The sequence below is a fragment of the Oryzias latipes genome, chromosome 14 (genome assembly GCF_053564925.1).
Source record: "Oryzias latipes strain Hd-rR chromosome 14, Olatipes_Hd-rR_3.1".
NCBI classification, from domain to species: domain Eukaryota; kingdom Metazoa; phylum Chordata; class Actinopteri; order Beloniformes; family Adrianichthyidae; genus Oryzias; species Oryzias latipes.
Window position 1 is genome coordinate 24,553,701 of NC_136250.1, and position 20,011 is coordinate 24,573,711.

Sequence of the window (20,011 nt, forward strand, 5' to 3'; positions counted from 1 at the left end):
GGCTTATGAAATATCAGGCTGCGCTCAAAGCCTTTCAGAAACCTGGCAGAGATGCCGCTCTTCATCAAGCTGTCACTCCACAGTGAAACCTCTCAGAACTAACAGCAACTTTAAGGACAAAAGATCTGACTGATTTACAGAAATCTGATTACTCCTGTTTTAGTCTGATTGTTTTCTTTTTGCTGTTCCCTCCATCCTCAAAAGAACAAGTTTGTTTATTGATTTTATTTTATCTTGACCTTCATGAACTAATGAAGATTAAGGAGGAGGAAAACATACACACACATGCATGCACACACATGCACGCACAAACACACACACGTGCACGCACACACACGTGCATGCACTGCTGACCACGGACAGCAAAACGTAGTGTTTTTTATTTTACGGTTTTTATGTACAAAGTATTTTATGATCAAATCCACAGTTTACCAAAATAAATAACTTTATTCCTGCAGGGAGACTTACGGCCGTGCACAGGCTGTATCCCGGGCCAAAGTCGGAGCGGCACTGCTGGTCCATGGAGTACTGGAAGCCCGGCAGTGGAGGCTGAGCTGGCCAGTCATGGTTAAAAGGGTCGTCACGGAGACAATCGTAGGTGCTGCAAACAGCAAATATGATAAAGCCATTCCAGCTTCAGTCCTGAACCAGACCCATCTCATACATGAATCTGGAGAGTTTTTTTTGCAAGCCAGGCCAACTTTAGCCCTGAACCAGGACTGTGGCAGTTAAACCTAAACTGTTTTGGTTCTAGTTCAGACCTGCTTTGATTCTGAAAGGAAGTCTTGCACCACAACATCCATCATAAACCTGTCGGGTGCAGTCCTGAATCAAGGTGCTCTAACCAGACCCATTTCAGCACAAGCAAGACCTGACATCAGTCCCCAACGTAACTCCCTCCACTCCTTCATCCCACTGAAAGTAGAACCAAACCAGTCTAGATCAGTTCAGGACTGTGTGGGGCTCCTGAAGAACTCACTGCAGGTACTTCTGCAGCTCCATCCAGCTGCATCGGGACCAGTGGTAACGATAGAAGCTGGCCTGCACTCGTGGAGACATGATGCTGCCCAAAGGCACATCGTCAGCACAGTCATTGGCCTCGCCGTCATGCTCCATGCCCAACCTGAGGACACATGGATGAACACAACTGAAATGAACGGGAGACTAGACATTGAAGATTTGAGTGTCAGAGAGAGCTGGGAGTTCTGAGAAAGCAATGATAAGTAGAGATCCATAGAGAAGCTGCTGATCCTGTAAACAGCCGAAGGATCAGGTTTGAGGAGCTCTATGCACAAAGAAGCTGTGTAAACCAGGTGGAAATGGTTTTTATTTGAAGAAAAAATGTGCAGAAATAGGAATTCACATTCCCATCAAGAAACACTGCAGGAGTTTCCACAACAGAATCAGATTTTTGATGGTTTAAAAACAAAGTAATACAAAACAGGGCAGATATGACTCACTTCTGGGCTCTGGTTTGTTCATTTTGTCTCCATTTCCTGAGCCATTGTTTCCATGATAGAATGGGAATGAGCTCAAAGATGTTGTGTAAGTGATCTGTTACAGTTATATAAAAATAAGCTAGAAGTGATGAAGACCCATTGAAGACAAAGCTGGGAATGAAACTTTCAAAAAGGAAGCCTGAGGACACAGGACAGCTAGATCTGATGACAGTTTTACACTGTTTGTGAAGAAGCCGTGCTAATGACATCACACTCATTAGTTTGTCACTAACTCACAGATTAATGTTACCAATAAACAAACCAAAGCCTTATACGCTTCTAAATATCTTTGAAACATGTTTTTCCTTTTCACAAAGCATCTGCATCTGCAGAGGTGTTTGTGAAAGGTGCAATCAAAACAGCACATATTTCAGTTGCAGGAGCAACACTATAGGAAAATGCTAAGTCTGATCTATATTTTTTATTTTGTAAAAGTGTTTCTCATATAGAATTCTGAGACTTTAACAAATAATATTCTTAATATATGAATATATTGAAAGTTGTAGTTTTGTATAGAAGCACAGCCTGAGAGATAATAACTTTGTCTTTGCTATTTTCATGCTTTTTCACAAAAAAAAAAAAAAAAAGGCTGTGGAGAGGGTGAACTAACAAGACGACGCCTCAAAAAGACTCTTTCCTCCCTACTGTCAGCTCTGGAGTGCTGTAGGTTCTCTCCTCCAGATTTGCTGTAAAGGTTTGCAGAATACTGCACTTTATAACATTCTGCATAAGGAGACGCGCTGCAGGGTCTGGAATCTGCGCTTCAAAAGGACAAAGTTCGCAGACAGAGCAGCTTCATCTCAGCCTTCCTCCAAAATGTAAGGACTTGAGAGGATGGAATAACCTGCCAGCTGCCCAGAGCCAGACTCAACAGCTGACTGTTCCTGCTAGAAACAACAGCCACTGCTGACCTGAGAACAATGGGATGGTCCCACAGCTGACTGGTAAGAGGGGGAGGAGCCTCTTTTGAAGGGGAAGGGCCTAATTGGAGTGGGGCAGCCTGCATGAAGAGGAGCCTGATATGATGGGTTGAAATCTTGCTCCCTGTTTTTCTATAAATGTCAGTGATCCAATTCACTAAACTGAAGTCAAAAGCAAATCAAATAGTTTGATGGAGAAGATTTGTTAAATTTTTTTCAGAACCAAAACCCACAACCTCAGTTCTGCTGCCCAAACAATTTTAGTTACTTTTATTCCTGTTGTAATATTTTTGATCTCATGTCAATACAGTCAAAGGTTGTTGCAGAAAACCAGGAGTGACTTTGGGCTAACAGGCCACTTCCTGATCGCAGTGTGCTTTTTTTGTTTTTGGACTGGTGTGCGTGGTTGGAGCGACTCACACGTGTCCTGTTTCATGCGCCGCCACAAACGCTGAGGAGAAGCCGTCCTCCAGCACAAGAACGCAGCTGCGGTACAGCCGGCACATCCCTGTAACCGGAGCGTAACCTGTCAGGGCAGATGAGAGGTGCCAAGTCAAAGCTGGTTTCAAGTTCCTCCATCTCATCAGCTGCAGTAGTGCAGCATCCCTGATGTTTTAAGAGACAAAGCCTTTGATTCACAAGACATTCTGCTGATCTCAACACAGAATTACTTAACAATCTCACTGTTGCTAGTAATATCAATAATCCTAATAATAATACTGACAGTTTTATGCAATAATAAAAAGACCATAGTAAAATTGTTGGAGACACTTATCACAACTGTTATCATTGTAAGACAAGTATTCTTTTGTTATCTTCTGCCTGTTCCTGGCTAAAGTCTCCCAGTCCCTTCTTCCAAACTGTCTCCAGTTTGTCCTGGTTTTCTCCAGTGCCTCCTCCTGGTTGGACATATCCAAAACACTTCACTTTCCAAAAAGCATTTTCCAATGAAGTCCAAACCTCGGCTAGGTGGTTAAGCTTGATCTCCTCGCTCTAAGGCACAGCTGTCAAACTACAGGCCTCAGGGTGGGGGCAGTATCTTACATGTTTTCCAACCAACCCGCCAATGAAGCAGCAGAAAAGAAAGGATTTCTTAAAAACCTGCTGGCCCTCGAGGACTGGAGTCTGACACCCCTGCCCTAAGGAGACCTCAGCCACTCTTGGAGGAAGCCCAAATCTACCCCACTCATCAAAAGCCACAGCTCATGGTTACAGATAGAGAGAGGGTCGTTGACAGGCTCATAAACAGAGATACAAAGTCTCTGCAGATGCAACAATGTAACCCTTGTGCTATCCTAGGCACTTTGACATTGGGAGTTGGGTCATCTAGACCCACTAGACAGTGCGCTGAAACTTTTTTCTTCAATGATTTGTGATCTTCACTGGTGTCCATGGATTACATGAAATCTTTTCACCTTTATCCACCTTTGTCATGGTAGGGAGAACAGGTCAATGTAAGGGTGGGGTCATCTAAGATAGCACAAGGGTTAATACTCAGTCCTTCATCCTAGTGAAAAGAACAACTCCTCTTCTTGAGTCATCTGTCAAACAGCCCCCAACGGTGGGCCATGAATCCCACAATCCCAGAGCACACTCCATAAGATCCCTACGTTCAAAGTCAAAGGTCTAAGACTGGAAAACATAATCTCCCAGGATCCCATAAAGAGCCAGAGCTTTCCAACAACCGGGATGTGATTTAGACCAAAAATTTCATTGTGTGCAGACATAATAACCTCCTGCAACTCAACAAAAGGAACTTAGGTCCACAAAGATGTTGGGGACTCTGTCACAAAAGCTGTTCTCTGCCCACACAGCTGCTGCCCAGAGGAGCCCCATCTCATCAGGTTCATGTGATGCATCAGTGACGGTGGTACCCTGCATGCCAGGGGGCCCAAACTCCTGCCTGCTCAGGTAGATGGTGTGATCGTGCTGCTCGGCATGGGTCTGCTCCCGGTGCTGGAGATACGACCATCCACAGATGTTCTCCAGACTCCTCTGGGCGTTCCCCACCGAGATCAGCTCCTGAGACTGAAGAGGGACAGCACAGGCCTTTATGTTACCCTGCATGTGCTTTCTGATCACAAAGCAACACATTTTGCCTAATGTAAAACAGTCTAAAGGCTGGTCGGATCTAGTTTCTCCATCTGTGAACTGAATCGGACCAGTTCAGTGATGGAAACTGGGATTTAGACTCAATAGGCAGAGGATTGCTGTTTCAACAGCATCCAAAAACATTTTCCTCCTGGTGTCTTCTCCAGGTTGATGGTTATGATTGTGATGAGGACAGCTGTGGTTCTGCCTCACAAACATTAACCAAAACAGAGGGGAAGCAGGTGTGCACCAGAACCAGAGCTCCCCTTGAACTGCTCAGCAGCTGTAAAAATAAAGCCATGGTTGACATCTGCTGGGGAATTGTCTGATTAATCCTTATAAAATCAGGGTGGCAATTTAGAAACTGATTCTCTGGTGAAGAGGCAGAATGAAAGGCTGGTTACAAAAAACAAATATCGCAGTCCTGAAGCTGGATTTGGACTTGCAAAGAGTCTTATAAATCTGTGTCTTTGGTTAGCTGCTTCAGCTGTGATTCTGCCAGTAAAGCCTCAGTCACAACTGCCCTTATGCGTAGTAACAGGCTGTCTGCGCACAGATTTGTGTGGGGCACACACGAAATATCAAGATCAGTGAGCCCATAGGGTGAAAAATCCATGCACTTTTTTTCTGTGGGCATTCTATGGGCAACAGTTTGTGAGGAAAACTTAAAAAACACCTAAAAGTGAGTAAGGGTGAAATTTGTGACATGGTGCAGGTTGTACAGACTTTTCAACTTCTCAACCCCCCCAAAACCTGCGTACTCCACAAAAGGGCCGGTTAGTGCTGCTCGATGCTTGTCACACACTCTGAGTGTGCAGCCTGATTGTTAGAAATTAGGAAATCAATCAATCAGTGTAATTCCTTTGGGCACTTGTGTATCACATGCAGATTCTGTGTGTGCAGCATTTGTGTGCAGTCAGTAAGGAGCCAGTACTTGCACCTCAATAACTGCTAGAGTGTGACATTGGGCACCGTACCACAGCAGCACCCGTATGTCATGAGTGAAAGTAACTGATGTTATCCTTGCAAATATTTCACGATACATTACCAACACACACACGGCAATGGTGTTCCAGTTTCATGACTTCCCTTAAGGTGGGCGCATGAGGTCTTAGGGAACTGCAAGACACACCTGATGCATCCTTTTCTCTACGACCAACCACGGGTCTGGTGCATCAAAAGCATGTGACTAAGGCATAAGCTGTTCAGGGGTACAATTTCCAGCCAACACACTCAATGTGTCATTACAGCACCCCACCAACTCCACATTGCCCCTGCCCACAAAAGCCTTTCTTAGTAAAAAAAGAAAAAAAATTGTTGAGACCTGCTCAGCTTCACCCTGTGTGCGTGTGTGGGGGTGCTTGAGTACCTTTGTGGGGGACAACATGACGATTCTGACCAGGACGATGTTGATGTTGGCTCCCAGAGAACGGTCCTGATAGATCTCATTAACCTGGAAGAGAAAAAACACAACTGGAACTGACAAAACCACCACCTCAGTGTGTGACGGTGGCAGTGTGTGGGCGGGGTGTCAGGTACAGATGTAGATTTAGGTTGTGGTCACAGCAGCATGATTGTTCCAGTTATGTTTTTTGAGACTAATATCACTATCAAACTGTTTCTTCAAAGTCCACCCACCGATCTATGCAGGACTCTACCAGTGAGTCAAACTTTACATATTTTGCTTTCACTGGGAAATGTGTATGTGCTCATGCGTGCATCCACACCACACTCTGTGTGGCTTCTGGCAGTTTTAACCCGTCCAGGTCTAAATTTATTTCCAACTATATAAAAGAAAACGTTCAAGATGATGCTAAATTAAGTGGAGTTCTGGAGTAAATACTAAGTTGCAAATTAGTGACATCCAGCATGAAGGGGTTGATTTGCAGAAAGAAGTTTTTAAACACTGAAGTGCAGTGATCGTTGATTTGTTCAGAACTGAAACATAATGATGTTCCCACATGCTGCAGTGTTTGTTTTAGCACATACTGACTAACGGCCAGTCCGTCTGTTGCTGCTGTTCAGCATGGAACAGATTACAGAGAAATCAAAAGTTAAGATCAGATCTTTATTCACTTTCAATTTCAAGCTGTGTTTCTTTTCTCCAGAACTTGAACTGTCTAGCAGCTGAGTTATCAGAAGTTCTGAATCAGTACTGTAATCAGAAGAAGCCTCTTGTGTTAAACAGATTATCTCAGTGGCCTTGTGGAAGAGTGTCCACCCTCTGACTGGAAGGTCATGAGTTGAAATTCCGGCCGAGTTATACCAAAGACTCTGGGACCCAAATGCCTCTCTACTTGACACTCAGCATTAAGGGGTTGGATTGGGAGGTTAACCCACCAAATAGATCCTGGGCACGGCTGTGTCTGCAGCTCTCCACTCCACCAGGGGATGGGAACACGTTATCTGTCACACAATGTGACTTTGACTTTTTTCTCTTTAGACACACCAGCCCCCTCCCCGTGTTGGAACAGTATGATGCATTGACTGTATGAGAGAACTGGAGTGAGTGAGTGTGATGTTATCCATAGAAAAGGCTTCAATTAAGCAAAGTCAATTCAGTCGACAACTTTTCATGATACGAAAACTGCCATGTAGGAACTAGACGACGTCATTAAGCAGTAATTGGTCCAAGTCAATCTGAGTCATTGTTTCTATGGTAACCACTCTTGCCAATCAGAAGTGAGCTTGTTGGAAGTCTACACCCCCATCCTACCGTATTATGTATTTCCTTTATTTAAGTTATTCAAGCTATAAACCGACAAATCAGGTGCCTCAATAAAAGTATCTGGTCTCACATCGGACTTTTAAAATGATTGATTGACAGGTTCTCCTCCCCGCTTTTAAATGGTAGGGCTGAGGCCTTCCAATAAGCTCACTTCTGATTCGGAGTGTGGTTGTTATGGAAACAAGCCTGGACCTACTTGGAAGCAACAGGCACTTCCTGTTTAGGGGGTCACTCTGTCCAGATCTCATACACAGTCGATGGTATGCACTAAAAGGTGATTTAGTAAGGTAATTAAAATCTAGTGAGTGGGGCATTGTTTGTTAGCAGTGGCCACCCCACCCCCCACCACCACCACCACCACCACCATCACCAAAGGACCCTAGATGGGGGTAAAGCAACTATAGGGGAGGAGGTTCCACCGCCAAGCAGACTGGGCCCCAATGTGAGTCCCAAGTCGACCCCCCCTTCATTGAGCTCTGCACCACAGTGGAAAGTGGAGGAGTGAACATGAGGATCTGCAGAAGCAGCATCATGTCTCAACAGAGGTTAAAAATATCTTTGAGACACAAGTCTTCCTCTGCTTTCACTCTCATCCTGAATCTTAGTCTGAAAAAACAGTTGTCATACTTGATTTGCTAAAACTTCAACCCTCGTTTTCTTTTCTTCTCCATAACTGGAACCACAGAAATGGAGAATGACTGCTCAAACACCCGTCCAGCTCTAGATCTGCAGAGGGGAATCCCTTAGTAAACCACGGGGCGGTGAGGGAGGGGTCACGGGTGACAGTTGAATTTTTGACTCTGTTAAAGTGATCAAACCGATGAAGTGGGCTTTAGACAAGACTTCCGCCGGGAGGGGCTTTGAGCGTTTGTGTCTTGGGGTCTTCCAGCTCTTGGACTGGAAAGTTGCTTCACCACAACCATCCATCAAACATCCTCACAGTCCTGACACACAAAACAAAACAAAAAAAAACTTAAAATCTATGTTTAAAAAGAAGCAGGACATTATGTTGTTGCTTTTCTCTGGTTCAACACTTTCATAGGTCTCAGCTGCGCTCCAACCTTTTGTTCTTCATGGACGTCCTTAGCTGCTGCTTTCTGTCAGAAGATGGAGGTCCATGCAGGAAGCGTGAAGCAGCTTCCACGTGCAGCCGAGTTTTCAGAGGCTCCGTCCCTCCCAGGCTGTGACTGGTGCAGCTTTTCTGCGGTTTTCCGTCTGTAATCCAGGAGCAGTTTTGTGTCTCTTCTGAGATTGACTGCCTCAGCGCTGAAATTGTGCAGTCTCTGACCTCTGAGGCAACGGTGATGACAGTCTACAGCCAACAAACCGATGGGCGTGTGAGTCAGCAAGCGGGGCTCTGTAATGTTCCCATCCACATTTTTCTCATAAATCAGAGTTTGGGGCTGCAGGCGTTCAGAGAATGTGAATCATTGAGCTCAGATTTCAGCTAGAGCTGCCAGCGCATGTGTGAGTGTGCACGAGTGTGTGCACGTACGGCACTATTGCCATTTCCATCCATTCTGAATCCCATCTCCCACACACACGCACATGCTGATCGCCACAGTGAACCACAGATCACCCCTCTGGCAGCGACCATTGATCGGGAGGTTTGGTTCCAACTCTGCACTGAACTCCTCTGCCACCATCGGTGAATGAAAGTGTGTTTGGCTGAATGGGGCCTGCGACTGTGAAAGGCTTTGGGCTTTCATTGAGGTAGAAAAGCTAAGCAAGGACACACCATCCACCAAAGGTCAAAACCTCGGACCCACTTCCATGCTTTTACTTACTATGTTCATGAATGTCAGCAGATATTTCTGGATGTGGTCTCGGCCATGGAAGAGAAGCACAGAATAATCCACTGCCAGCAGCACCTGGAGGAGGAAGAAGGTTCAGGAACTCTGAGGTCACCTCATCAGTGCCCTTCAACAGTCACTCTACCTCAATGTTGAACAGTTCAGCCCCCTGAGTGTCTCGCCGCTGTCGTCTGAAACCAGCTCCAGAGGAGAACCCCATCTGGGAGAAGTTCAGGGCCCCTAAGAGAGGACCTGCTGACAAACAGGAAGTCTTATAAGGCTGTTTTGAAGAAGCATCTCCTAAAGCTCAGGCTCAGTTGACTTCAGGTGACCTCTAGCACATTGAGCTTCCCTCAAATGCAGATATTACTGCAGTCCAGGAATGCATGTGTTTGTCTGCATGTCTGTTTCAGTGTGTCTGCTGGAAAGTTTCCTGGAACTTTTCCACACTTCTCCCCGGATTCTTCTGGAGCAGAGTCTGAGCTCAGCTCTGCTGTGTTGTTCTTCTGCTGCAGCAAAGATGGTGTCCACATTCCTGGTGTCTGAGCTTCCAGACTAAATGTTTGTTTTTAAGCTGCATCGTTTCTCTGGAGTTCTGACGTTCGCTTTGGAAGACGCTGCTCTGATTCCCTAGAGCAGCTAAGCGCGTTCAGGCTGCTGTCACACTAGGATGGTCTTGGCCTGAATGGGTGGAAAAGTCTAACTATTCTCACACCTTGGTGTGGTTAAGTTTGCGTTCACACACGATGCTCTTAGAAGTAAACCAAAGACAAAAGTGGACAAAACTGCTCAGGAAGAAAAAACAATTGCGCTGTTTCAAATGTGGGTGTAATGATTAATCAACCTCATCAATGAATCGATTATGTTCCCTTACGATCCAACCAGATGGATCTGTCTGAGGTGAGTTGTTAATCAAATTGTCCTATAACAATATACAATCATTTAAAAATGAAATATTGATCTTAGAAAATACCATATGGGTTGAGGTACGGGAGGTTTATTTTACTATTAACAAAAAAACGCCCAAGTGCATTACAGAAGAAAACATAAACATGATGTCAGCCAAAACTGATCAGTCCATCATTCCAGCCCAATGTGTGGAAACACTTTGAAATCAGCAAACTCATGTGACAACACAGTGTGCCAGAATGTTCTGAGAATGTTCCCTTTGGATTCTTTGGATGTGGAAAAACAACAGTGGGCTGAACTTTAGAATGCTAATGTTTCAAGACAAAGACGGGGTAAAAAACACGAAGAAACAAAATCCAGTGAGTTCAGCAAATCCTCTGAAGATAAGGTACTAAAAGGATGGCCTCCCTGCACCACCTTCACTCTGATAAACATTTTGGTTTCATGCTGTGTGCTGTTCCTTTCACTCCTCATTATACACAGTGTAGATGTCACTTCCTCTCTTTACTCCACTTCCACACTTCTCATTGGCGTGAACAGAGAGCCTTGCTTTCAAGAGAACCAGGGTTAACATATTTGGTCCACGCCAAAGTTAAGGTGAGCTCTCATACTTAAAAAAACCCAAAAACATCAGACCCAACCAAGAGGACTCCAGAGGACTACCCTGAACCTGCTCTCACCTCTGAGGTAGTCTTCAGCGGTTTGATTGACAGATGAAGGCTGCTTGATGATGGCAGAAGACCGATAAATGACATGCTGCCGTCCTCCTTCCTCCTCCTCCTCTCCTGGCATCTGCTGATCCAGTGGCTCGATGAAGAACTCGTCTTCTTCTGTTCGGATCATCCCAGCCTGGAGAAGAGACGACATCATCATCAAAGTGTTGTCTTGCTGTCTCTTTATGAATCACAGTCAGCATCATTGCTGGATGGCTCAATTGGTTTAGTGTAGGGAAATCAGGGTTCGATTCCCAGGGGGTGCGACGAGCTTTATCAAGTGTAGGTCCTTGTGCAAGACCCTACACGCTACTGCCTATGTAGCCACAAAGGGGCCCAATTCTGGGTCTCCCTGTGCTGGTCCCTAGCCCAGATAAAATGCAAGGTTGTGTCAGGAAGGTCATCCGGCGTAAAATTCTCTGTCAAACCACCTGTGCAAATTTGTAAAAGCTGATTCGCTGTGGCAGCCCTTGAAGGGACATTCTGAAAGGTGAACAACAGTCAGCATTGTTACAAGAAACTATATTAATAAAGTTTCAGACAGAAAAGAACGGGCGCACCCCGTAAACAAAGCATTAGTCAGCAATAAATGTGTCTGAGTCTGCTTTAATAAGTTATTAAAAAAAGCAATTTAGATCATTTATATTTTTTAGCGTAATTGAAATTTAGGTTCAGCTTTAAGGTGAGTCAGTATTTACCTTGTTTTGTCACTATAAAATTTGAGTCAGCAATAAAAAACACGGGGCGCTTAAACAGATGATTGTGTAAATGTGACACAGCTTTTAAAGTCCCAGTAATTATTGCAAAAATGTGAGAATGAGTCTTTTTTTCTGAAAGAAAAGGTGTTTCTAGAACGGAGGGATGGATGGACAATTACTGCACCATCATGAATCAGAAACTTCTGACTGGCAGGAAGAATCAGCACGTCAAAAATGTGCTGGAGAAAAGGTTGTGTTTTTTCTGAACCTTTGTCTGATATGAAAGTGTTCCTCTTAATGTCCTCTCTTTCTGAAGGCCTTTCCTCTTTTATCCACATCTGGCTTCACTCAGCAGCTCCGCCCACGCTGCAGCCGACCGGGTCGCTCAGTGAGGACGGACGCTCAGATCTTCCTGTGGGTTTCTGTAACATTTTGCTTCTGGACTGACACTTCCTTCCATGTTCCGGAACTGGTCACTCCTCACAGTGTATCTGTCCTCAAGTGAAAAGATCGAAGGCGCCCCCTGTCTTTGTTTGTGATGAGTTTGTGATGTCATGGAGGATCCAAGATGGCCATCAAAACAGGAGCAATCATCAAAAAACACGTGACAAAACCCGTTGTCTTTAACACGGCGTAAATGCTAGATGTTCCTAAAATTCCCTACCCTGTGGTAAATTCTTATCAGCTAAACAAAAGAAATACAATAAAAGCAGAACAAGACAAGCTGACTCTTGGCATAAAAAAGTCGTCTTTTTAAGTGTCCGTAAGTTTAAGTGGATGTTTGAGATGGGGGATAAGGATACAAAAGAAAGAGGTGGGGTTGAAGGAGTAGGAGGATGATTGAGGGAGTAGAATCACAAAAAGAGACAAGTTGCTGAAGGTTTATCAAAATTACTGTCATATGTAGATGTTACTCAAAAGGGGAGGGGGCCTGTCTAAGCATGTATCATTCCCTCACATGGTCCACCACCTGCCCACCCCGCAAGGGGTCCAGCAGAGAGGGACTGAGTAACTTGACATGTGTTAAGAATCAGTTGGATGTGATATCCAGTAGTTTTCCAAAACAAACTTCCTTCACATTTATATCATAAATGAAACAGAAAAAATTGTAGGTCATGTTCTTCTTTTCTGCAGCCCCCAACTGTCCCATGGATCATTACCGGGCTGCAGCCCAGGGGTTGAGGACCACTGCTCCTAAGTACTAGTAATAACGTATCCTCTACAAAAGTACAAACATATAATCTTTATGATTTCAACACAAATATTTCAAAATGTCTATGTTAGAAAAATAAGATTTACTTTACTTCGCATGCAGCACTTTGCACTCCTCCAAGACACCTTTGTGCCTAAAAAGCTCTGAATGACTGATGTTCAAACTTTAACTTATATAGAAAATCATCCGTATGTTTTCTTTCGCCTTTTTCCATTCACATGGTGTATATGACTGCATCTTACCCACAAAACTCTAATACTTTTAATTTCCACCGTATCCTTCCACCACAATTAACCATATTTCCACTGCAGTTCAAATGAGCTCTGCGACTACCAGTATGCTCTGGAGTCTTTTTACTAAATCTTTTTTTTTTTTTTTTTTACCAACCTCTGATTTGATCATGTGGGGTTTTTCGTGTAAAAACTCTGCAAAGTAAATGAAAAAGAACACAACAAAGCAAAGAAAATGGCAATATCAATTATCTGGTTTTAATATTTCAGTGTGGCTCTCTCCATGAAAAAAGGGGACATACTGGAATGCACTAGGTGACTACAACAATATTTTTGAATTTGGTGAGAAAAAAAACATGGAATAATGAGTAACTAACCCCCCCCCCCCCACACACACACACAAAAATTTAAAAAGTGCATGTTTTATACTGCAACTCAATCCCGATTTTCTAGTAAAAGACATTTCTATATTTCAAGCAAAAGTTATTCCTAAATGTTATGTCTTACATAGTATATTAGTCAAAGACTTAATTTACAAAAAAACATGAGCATGAAAAAAGGAATGAATGTATTTAAATATGTTAGGAGTTCACAGGAGAAGCAAATGTGAAATGTTTCTAATAGCAGCAGAACTCATCGTATGTTCAAACAAACAGAAATGCACAGAACTGACTAAGACTTAGGTTTGTTCTCTGCATAAAACAATAGGAAGCTAAAAATGAGCTGGTGTTCAGAGCAGGAGGAGCTTCACAATCTTTGAAAAAAGGCCACACCTACCAGACCGTCACAATTGCTGATGGCCACAGATGAATCCTCCAAGCCCAGCACTGTTCCTGTATAGAAGCAGCCAAGAGCTCTGATTGGCTCAAATTGAACCTTTCCTGACTCCTCCCATTCCATGGTGGCAGTGGGGGTGTAAAGACGAGTGTTGGGGCGGAGCCTCAGGTGGAGGTCCTGTCCAAACATGGTCACGTTGTAGAAGATCTCCTGACTCTGACTCCACCCCTCTGTAGGTGGAGTCTGTTCTAATAATGGTGGTACATCCTTCCAATGGCTCCCTGTGATTTTCTTGGGTATGGCTGTTTTACTTGAGGCATAGGCATGTCTCTTACTGCGGTGCAAATGGTGGGCAGAGACTGTCCTTGACATGAAATTGCCCTCTGAGGTGGTTCTGATTGGACGAATGATGTCGAATTCTGACAGAACCTGATGGAGAGAACCTGCCAGATGGAGAGAGAACAGCATCATCAGCATATCAGAAAAGGATGCCTTCAGGTGCTCCTGTTTACAGCAAAGAACACACTTGTTTGTAGTTCAGGTTTGTGTGATCAGAAACCCGTAGGTGTGAGCATGTTGCTCTGGTCGGAGCTGTCATAAACCAAAGAAACATACCAGACCTTCAGAATTTCAACCTGAATTTTGCCTTCTTCAACTGTAACTTTAGGTGGCAGAACGAACCTAAATCGTGCAGTGTAGTGGTTAGCACCTTCCCCCTCACAGCATGTTAATAACCACCAAAACACCATTTTCATCAAATTGGGTCTTTAATGATGCACTTTATTTCTGGTGACTGAGTATTTTTTACTTTTCTAGTTGCATTGGTTGTCTATGATATAGAAGGCCGTGAAAGGTCAGCCCTTATCTTGCTGACTAAACCTTTTGTCCCAGCTTAAGAGCTCAAGTGTTTTTTTCTGAATAAGCATCATGGGGATACCTCAGGGCTCAGTTTTAGACCCTTTTGCTTTTTTCATTATGTGGTCCCCTTTTGCTCAATTGTAAGAAGATACAAATATTTCCATTCACATGCAGATAATTACCCAATTTATGTCTCAGCAATACGTTATGACAAAAAAAAATGGTCCACAAATGTACTGAAGACATTAAAACAAAGCTGAACATGAACCTTTTCAAAATATGGTTATTGAAACAAAACTGATGGTTACCCTTTGATCCCTCTGATGTCCTGCTGTTTTCATTTGAGGTGACTCTCTTCCTTTCTTTTAAAAGTCGTACCACACGGTCACTAAGTACATTTGCGCAGTTTCCACACATGAAAATTCGGACTTTGGTGATACATCTGTGATCTACGTAATTCATAAGTGTTTCTTGCGTTCGTCATTTGTCAATGTGCACAGATGTCCGTCGAGGGTTTCAGCCGACGGGTCTTTTTGTGAAATTTGTTTTTTGGTCATTTGAGAATTACACAGTTAATGCATATTTTGCGTAGTTCATACCCATTTATTGTTTAATTGTGATTCTTTGGCAGCAGAGGATTTGGCATACATATGGCTTTCAACGACCCTTCCATGTTTGTCCATGTATATCCAACAGACTTTTCACGTATGTACCACCGATGTATCACTTTTATGTCATGTATTGCGTTGAAATTACGCAATTGACACAGGAATTTTGACTATTATGTTGTTTAAGTATTCTTTGGTGGTTTATTCGTACTTCTTTCGTGGTTTTAATGTGGTATATATTTATGTTACATCTGTGAAAACTTAATGTAAAGACCAAATATTTTCACACCTTTTCCGCATTTAACCCTTGTGCTATACTATGGGGTCCAGATGACCCGATCCTTAGATTGACGTGTTATTCCTACCATGACACAGGTGGATCAAGGAGAAGAGGATTACATGTAATCCATGGACACCGGTGAAGATCACAAATCATTGAAGAAAAAAGGTTATTGGGGGGGTCTTGTGGGGTCCAGATGACCCCACACCCAATGTTAAAGTGCCGAGGATAACAACAGGGACATTAACGCATGACCAATTTTCATTTTGTGCAATATACGCAAAATGTACATAGTGGCTGTGTGACACGGCCTTTAGGCTATCAGAGACACTGATTGTTGCTTTTATGATCTTCAGGCTGGATCACTGCAGAGCTTTATCTGAAGGGGTTAGAGCCTCATCTCTATTACTTGACTGTAGCTGATCTTAGATGTTGATGAGAGTCTTTTCATTGGCAAATGAAGTGTAACCTAGCTTTAACGGTGTACAGCGTCTTCCTTGGATTTAAGAATTCATCTTTTATACGCTTTGAAATCAAAACCGCCGTGAGCTGAGGTCAGCTGTAATGCTGCTTCTGACAAAAAGTTCAGACGAGGCCACACCTTTTCTGCTACAGCTCCAAAACATTCTGCAAGCTGTCTTATTAGAAGACTATCTATCTACACCTGGCAGTAATAATGATAAATCTACAGCAACTTGTTGCTCTGTGATTCTACCGCCTACTTCTTTAATTCTCCTCCAACTTCTTTAACCCATTTGTTTTCTCCTCTTTCTTTTGTATCCTTAACCCCCATCTCTAACATCCATCTATCTTTTTCTTCTTTTTTTACTGTCAAAAAAATGGACACAAATATAATCCATATAAATAAAGTTTAGCCTCAAATACAAAAGGGGTTAACACAAATATACACCTCGTGTGTCAGAAGATTCATAACCTGCAATTGTAATAGTAAAACAAGTCCAACACAAGAGATCTTCAGTTCTGATCTGTTTGCTCTACTGTTGGACAGGACAAGTTAAAAATTTAAAAAGTTATATCGGACAGAAGCTCCTCCTATCCTTCAGAAGCCCATCCCATCTCTCAGAAGCTCTTCCCATTTCTCTGAAGCTCCTCCCATCTTTCAGAAGCCCCTCCCATTTCTCAGAAGCTCTTCCCATTTCTCTAAAGCCCCTCCCATCTTTCAGAAGCCCCACCCATCTCTCTGAAGCTCCTCCTATCTTCCAGAAGCCCCTCCCATCTCCCAGAAGCTCTTTCCATCTCTCTGAAGCTCATCCCATCTTCAAGAAGCCCCTCCCATCTCTCAGAGGCTATCTCATTTTTCAGAAGCCCCTCCCATCTCACTTAGAAGTTCGTCCCATCTCTTTGAAGCTGCTCACAAACGCCAAACAACAGACAAGCAGAGATCTACGTTCTGATTTTGAACTAAGAAACAGGCTGATGGGTATTGCAGGTTTAAACACCCTGACCCCACTTTTTCCTCGTCTTCCATTAATGCCTTGATGCCTAGCCTGACTACCAGGTCAGAGTCACAGTCTGCCTCATTAACTGCCAAACTCCCCCATGAAGCTGCTGGACCGACACAGGTGCTCCCATGCACTCCCAGGTGAAGGCTGCAGCACAATCATCAGCACACCTGCAGAGATCAGAGCTCAGGTCTCACCTGTGCCATCTGTGATGTAGACGGAGACAAGAGAGCCTGTCTGCAGCAGAAGCAGCACCACCAGAAATCCACAGTAAGACTCCTCCATGCTGACAAGCGTGGCAGACTGACTGCAGGCGAACTGGGTGCAACTGAGACCAGTCCCTGGGATGACTCCTCCCCTGAATGAGGCAGCAGAGCTGCTGGCAGACGCTCCACCACAGCAGAACTCTCTTCTAGGAAAAAAGCTTATTTTTTGCAGCAATAGCTCCCCCTGCTGGCTGTCCCTGCAGGGTAACAGATATGCAGGGAATCTGGCCTGTGAAGTGATCTCTAAATTAAAAAAAGAAGAACCCAGAACCTGATTTGTTGTTGAGACTGTGAAGTAAGGCAGGAATCTGGCATAAACAACTATAACATTCGAAATATACTTCATGACTAAAACCATATAAAATTAATTTTCTTCTTTAGCCACAGTTCTTGAAGTTCACACATCCCAATAATTATCTATCGTATTATTTGATGGTTTGGAGGAGAAACCTGATTTTTGCTCTAAAAGTGCTCTGTGATCCTACACTAACACTAAAATTAGATCTGGACACTGGCTGGGCCATTCCAGGACCTTGAAATGCTTCTTATGAAGGAGTGGCTTCATAAGCATGATGTTTCCACCCCCATGCTATACAGTAGGTATGGTGTTTGGATGGAACTCATCATTCTTTCTCCTCCAAACAGGATGAGTAGAGTCCTGCCCAAAAAGTTCTATTTTTGGTTTCTTCTGACCATAGGACAGTCTCCCAATCCTCTTCTGGAGCATCCAAATGCTCTCTAGCTAACTTTAGACGGGCCTGCACATGTACTGGCTTTAGCAGGGGGTCACGTCTGGCACTGCAGGGTTTGAGTCCCCTTCGACGTAGTGTGTTACTGATGGTAGCCTTTGTTACTTTGGTCCCAGCTCTCTCCAGGTCATTCACTAGGTTCCCCTGTGGTTCTGGGATTTGTACTCACCGTTCTTGTGATCATTTTGACCCCACAGGTGAGATCTTGTGGGGAGCCTTAGATGGAGGGAGATTATCAGTGGTCTTGTATGTCTTCCATTTCCTAATAATTGCTCCTACAATTGATTTCTTCACACCAAGCTGCTCACCTATTACAGATTCAGTCTTCCCAGCCTGGTGCAGGTCTACAACTTGGTTTCTGGTGTCCTTAGACAGCTCTTTGGTCTTGACCATAGTAGAGTTTGGAATGTTGTGGACAGGTGTCTTTTCTATACATAACCAGTTCAAACAGGTGCCATTAATACAGGTAACGAGTGGAGGACAGAGGATCCTCTGACAGAAGAAGTTAATGGTCTGTGAGAGCCAGTTATCTGGCTTGTGTGTAGGTGACCAAATACCTATTTCCCACCATAATTTCTAAATAAAATTTGTAAAAATCAGACAATGTCATATTCTGGATTTTTTTTTCGTTCTGCGTCCCAGCAGCTGTTTCTGCACACTTATAGTAAATGATAGTTATGTCAGAAAGTAATAACTGAGGCACCAAAGTGAGAAGTGGTGGTAAACATACATGCACTGCACACCTCATTTCCTTTTCCAGAGTTTATTGAGTCACACATTTCTATTTTTAGATTCTCAATTCCCTAGAGATTAAAAGATCAACTGCAACAACAGAGTCTGATCCACAAAAAGCATTTATTGATTAACAAATTCATGCTAAAATTTATTTCCAATTATTCAAAATAAATATTCCTTAGTGTTTTTTATGTTCAAGGTGATACTAAATTAGATGAAGTCATGGATTAAATGGTACATTGCAATTTAGCAGTCATTGACTGTGCATGGACTGAGTGAGTGTGCCATCACTCACAGAAAATGACTTCTGGCTACAACCAAATGAAGTCAATTCAGTTGCCATTTTTCTCACAGTATGGACGCCGCCACATCTGAGCCAGATGACATCAGTGGGCAGTCATTAGTTCGAGTCGGTCTTAGTCATCGTTTCCATGGCAACCACTCTCACCAGTAAGAGTGAGCTTGATCTAAGGCCACACCCGTACCAATGAAAGTAGACTCAGGAGAAACTGTTCGACATGAAACCACCTTCTTTTTTGAGGCATCTGATTGGTTAGTTTTTAACTTTTTCTTTGAGGATAAAAGGGGAGAAGAAAAAAACAAAACAAGGATTATGAGTGACAGCTGTTTATTTCTCTAAAGAAGTCTATGAGATTTTAGCTTCTTGGAACCAGCGGGTACTTCCTGTTTGGAACGTTAGGGGGGAGGGGTCACTCAGTCCAGTTCTCATATACAGTCAATGTTAATGACATATGGAGTAAAAGACACACAAATGCATACACACATACCAGTGGTTAACTCAGATGTGTATAGTAATATGCTGCTAACAAACTAGCTGCAGATCCATGTTAGGACTGTCATGCAGAGCTTTCAGCTTCAGAGATTTTGATCAAAAGTCTTCGGTTTTAGTGCTTTCAGGAGTTCTTTATATTCCGGAGTATTCTTGGAGTAGAGCTGCTCTCTCTGCCACTGCAGGAGTTCTTGTCCCTCCCTCTGCCCTATCACCCCCATATTCTGATATTCCTGCAGCAACAGTTGTCCTCCAGTGTCGTGGTATCTTCTGGTGGCTTCCTTGGACAAAATGTTCTGCCCCCGTTTAGAGGTCTGGATGTCTGAAATGTTAATGTTCAGAGAAAAAAGAAGATGTGAAACCACTGATCCCAGAGACTGACTAACTGAAGTTGCTTGAAACACTACAGAGCACAACAGACCAATCTTAAAATTTCTTTTTTTGGCTAAGATCCTGGTAAAGCTAGTGCCTAATTGGTTAATTTCCTTTATAAATAGCAATGGATTATTTGAGTCCTTTCAATCTGGTTTTAATGCCAACCACAGCACCAAAACAGCCTTACTGAGACTAATGAATGACCTTTAAATTGTTGTGGACTCTGGAAAATCATCTGTTTTTGTTCTTTTGGATCTCAGTGCAGCATTTGATACAGTTCACCACTCAATTTTATTACAACGTCTGGGCTGTTTTT

The 20,011-nt window shown here is 43.4% G+C and overlaps 2 protein-coding genes across 3 annotated transcripts in view; both read right to left on the reverse strand.

The window, feature by feature from the left end:
• LOC101157151 (A disintegrin and metalloproteinase with thrombospondin motifs 2) overlaps positions 1–17,141 on the reverse strand; it is a 28,225-nt gene extending 11,084 nt beyond the window's left edge. Inside the window, exons 1-10 of one of the 2 annotated variants that reach the window (XM_011483832.4) lie at positions 16,978–17,141; positions 13,572–14,014; positions 10,621–10,789; positions 9,177–9,283; positions 9,026–9,109; positions 5,880–5,963; positions 4,294–4,447; positions 2,840–2,945; positions 980–1,123; positions 469–601 (exon numbers count right to left, since the gene is read on the reverse strand). In XM_011483832.4, coding sequence (XP_011482134.1) covers positions 469–601; positions 980–1,123; positions 2,840–2,945; positions 4,294–4,447; positions 5,880–5,963; positions 9,026–9,109; positions 9,177–9,283; positions 10,621–10,789; positions 13,572–14,014; positions 16,978–17,065 — 1,512 coding nt within the window. In that variant the 5' untranslated portion in view covers positions 17,066–17,141. Of the gene's footprint in view, positions 1–468; positions 602–979; positions 1,124–2,839; positions 2,946–4,293; positions 4,448–5,879; positions 5,964–9,025; positions 9,110–9,176; positions 9,287–10,620; positions 10,790–13,571; positions 14,015–16,977 lie in introns of both variants that reach the window. The other variant, XM_011483831.4, reaches the window with a different exon arrangement.
• Positions 17,142–18,631: 1,490 nt separating this feature from the next.
• The window catches only part of LOC105355678 (uncharacterized), a 35,843-nt gene continuing 34,463 nt past the window's right edge, over positions 18,632–20,011 (reverse strand). Inside the window, exon 10 of the mRNA XM_078930517.1 lies at positions 18,632–19,642. Coding sequence (XP_078786643.1) covers positions 19,407–19,642 — 236 coding nt within the window. The 3' untranslated portion in view covers positions 18,632–19,406. The remainder of the gene's footprint in view (positions 19,643–20,011) is intronic.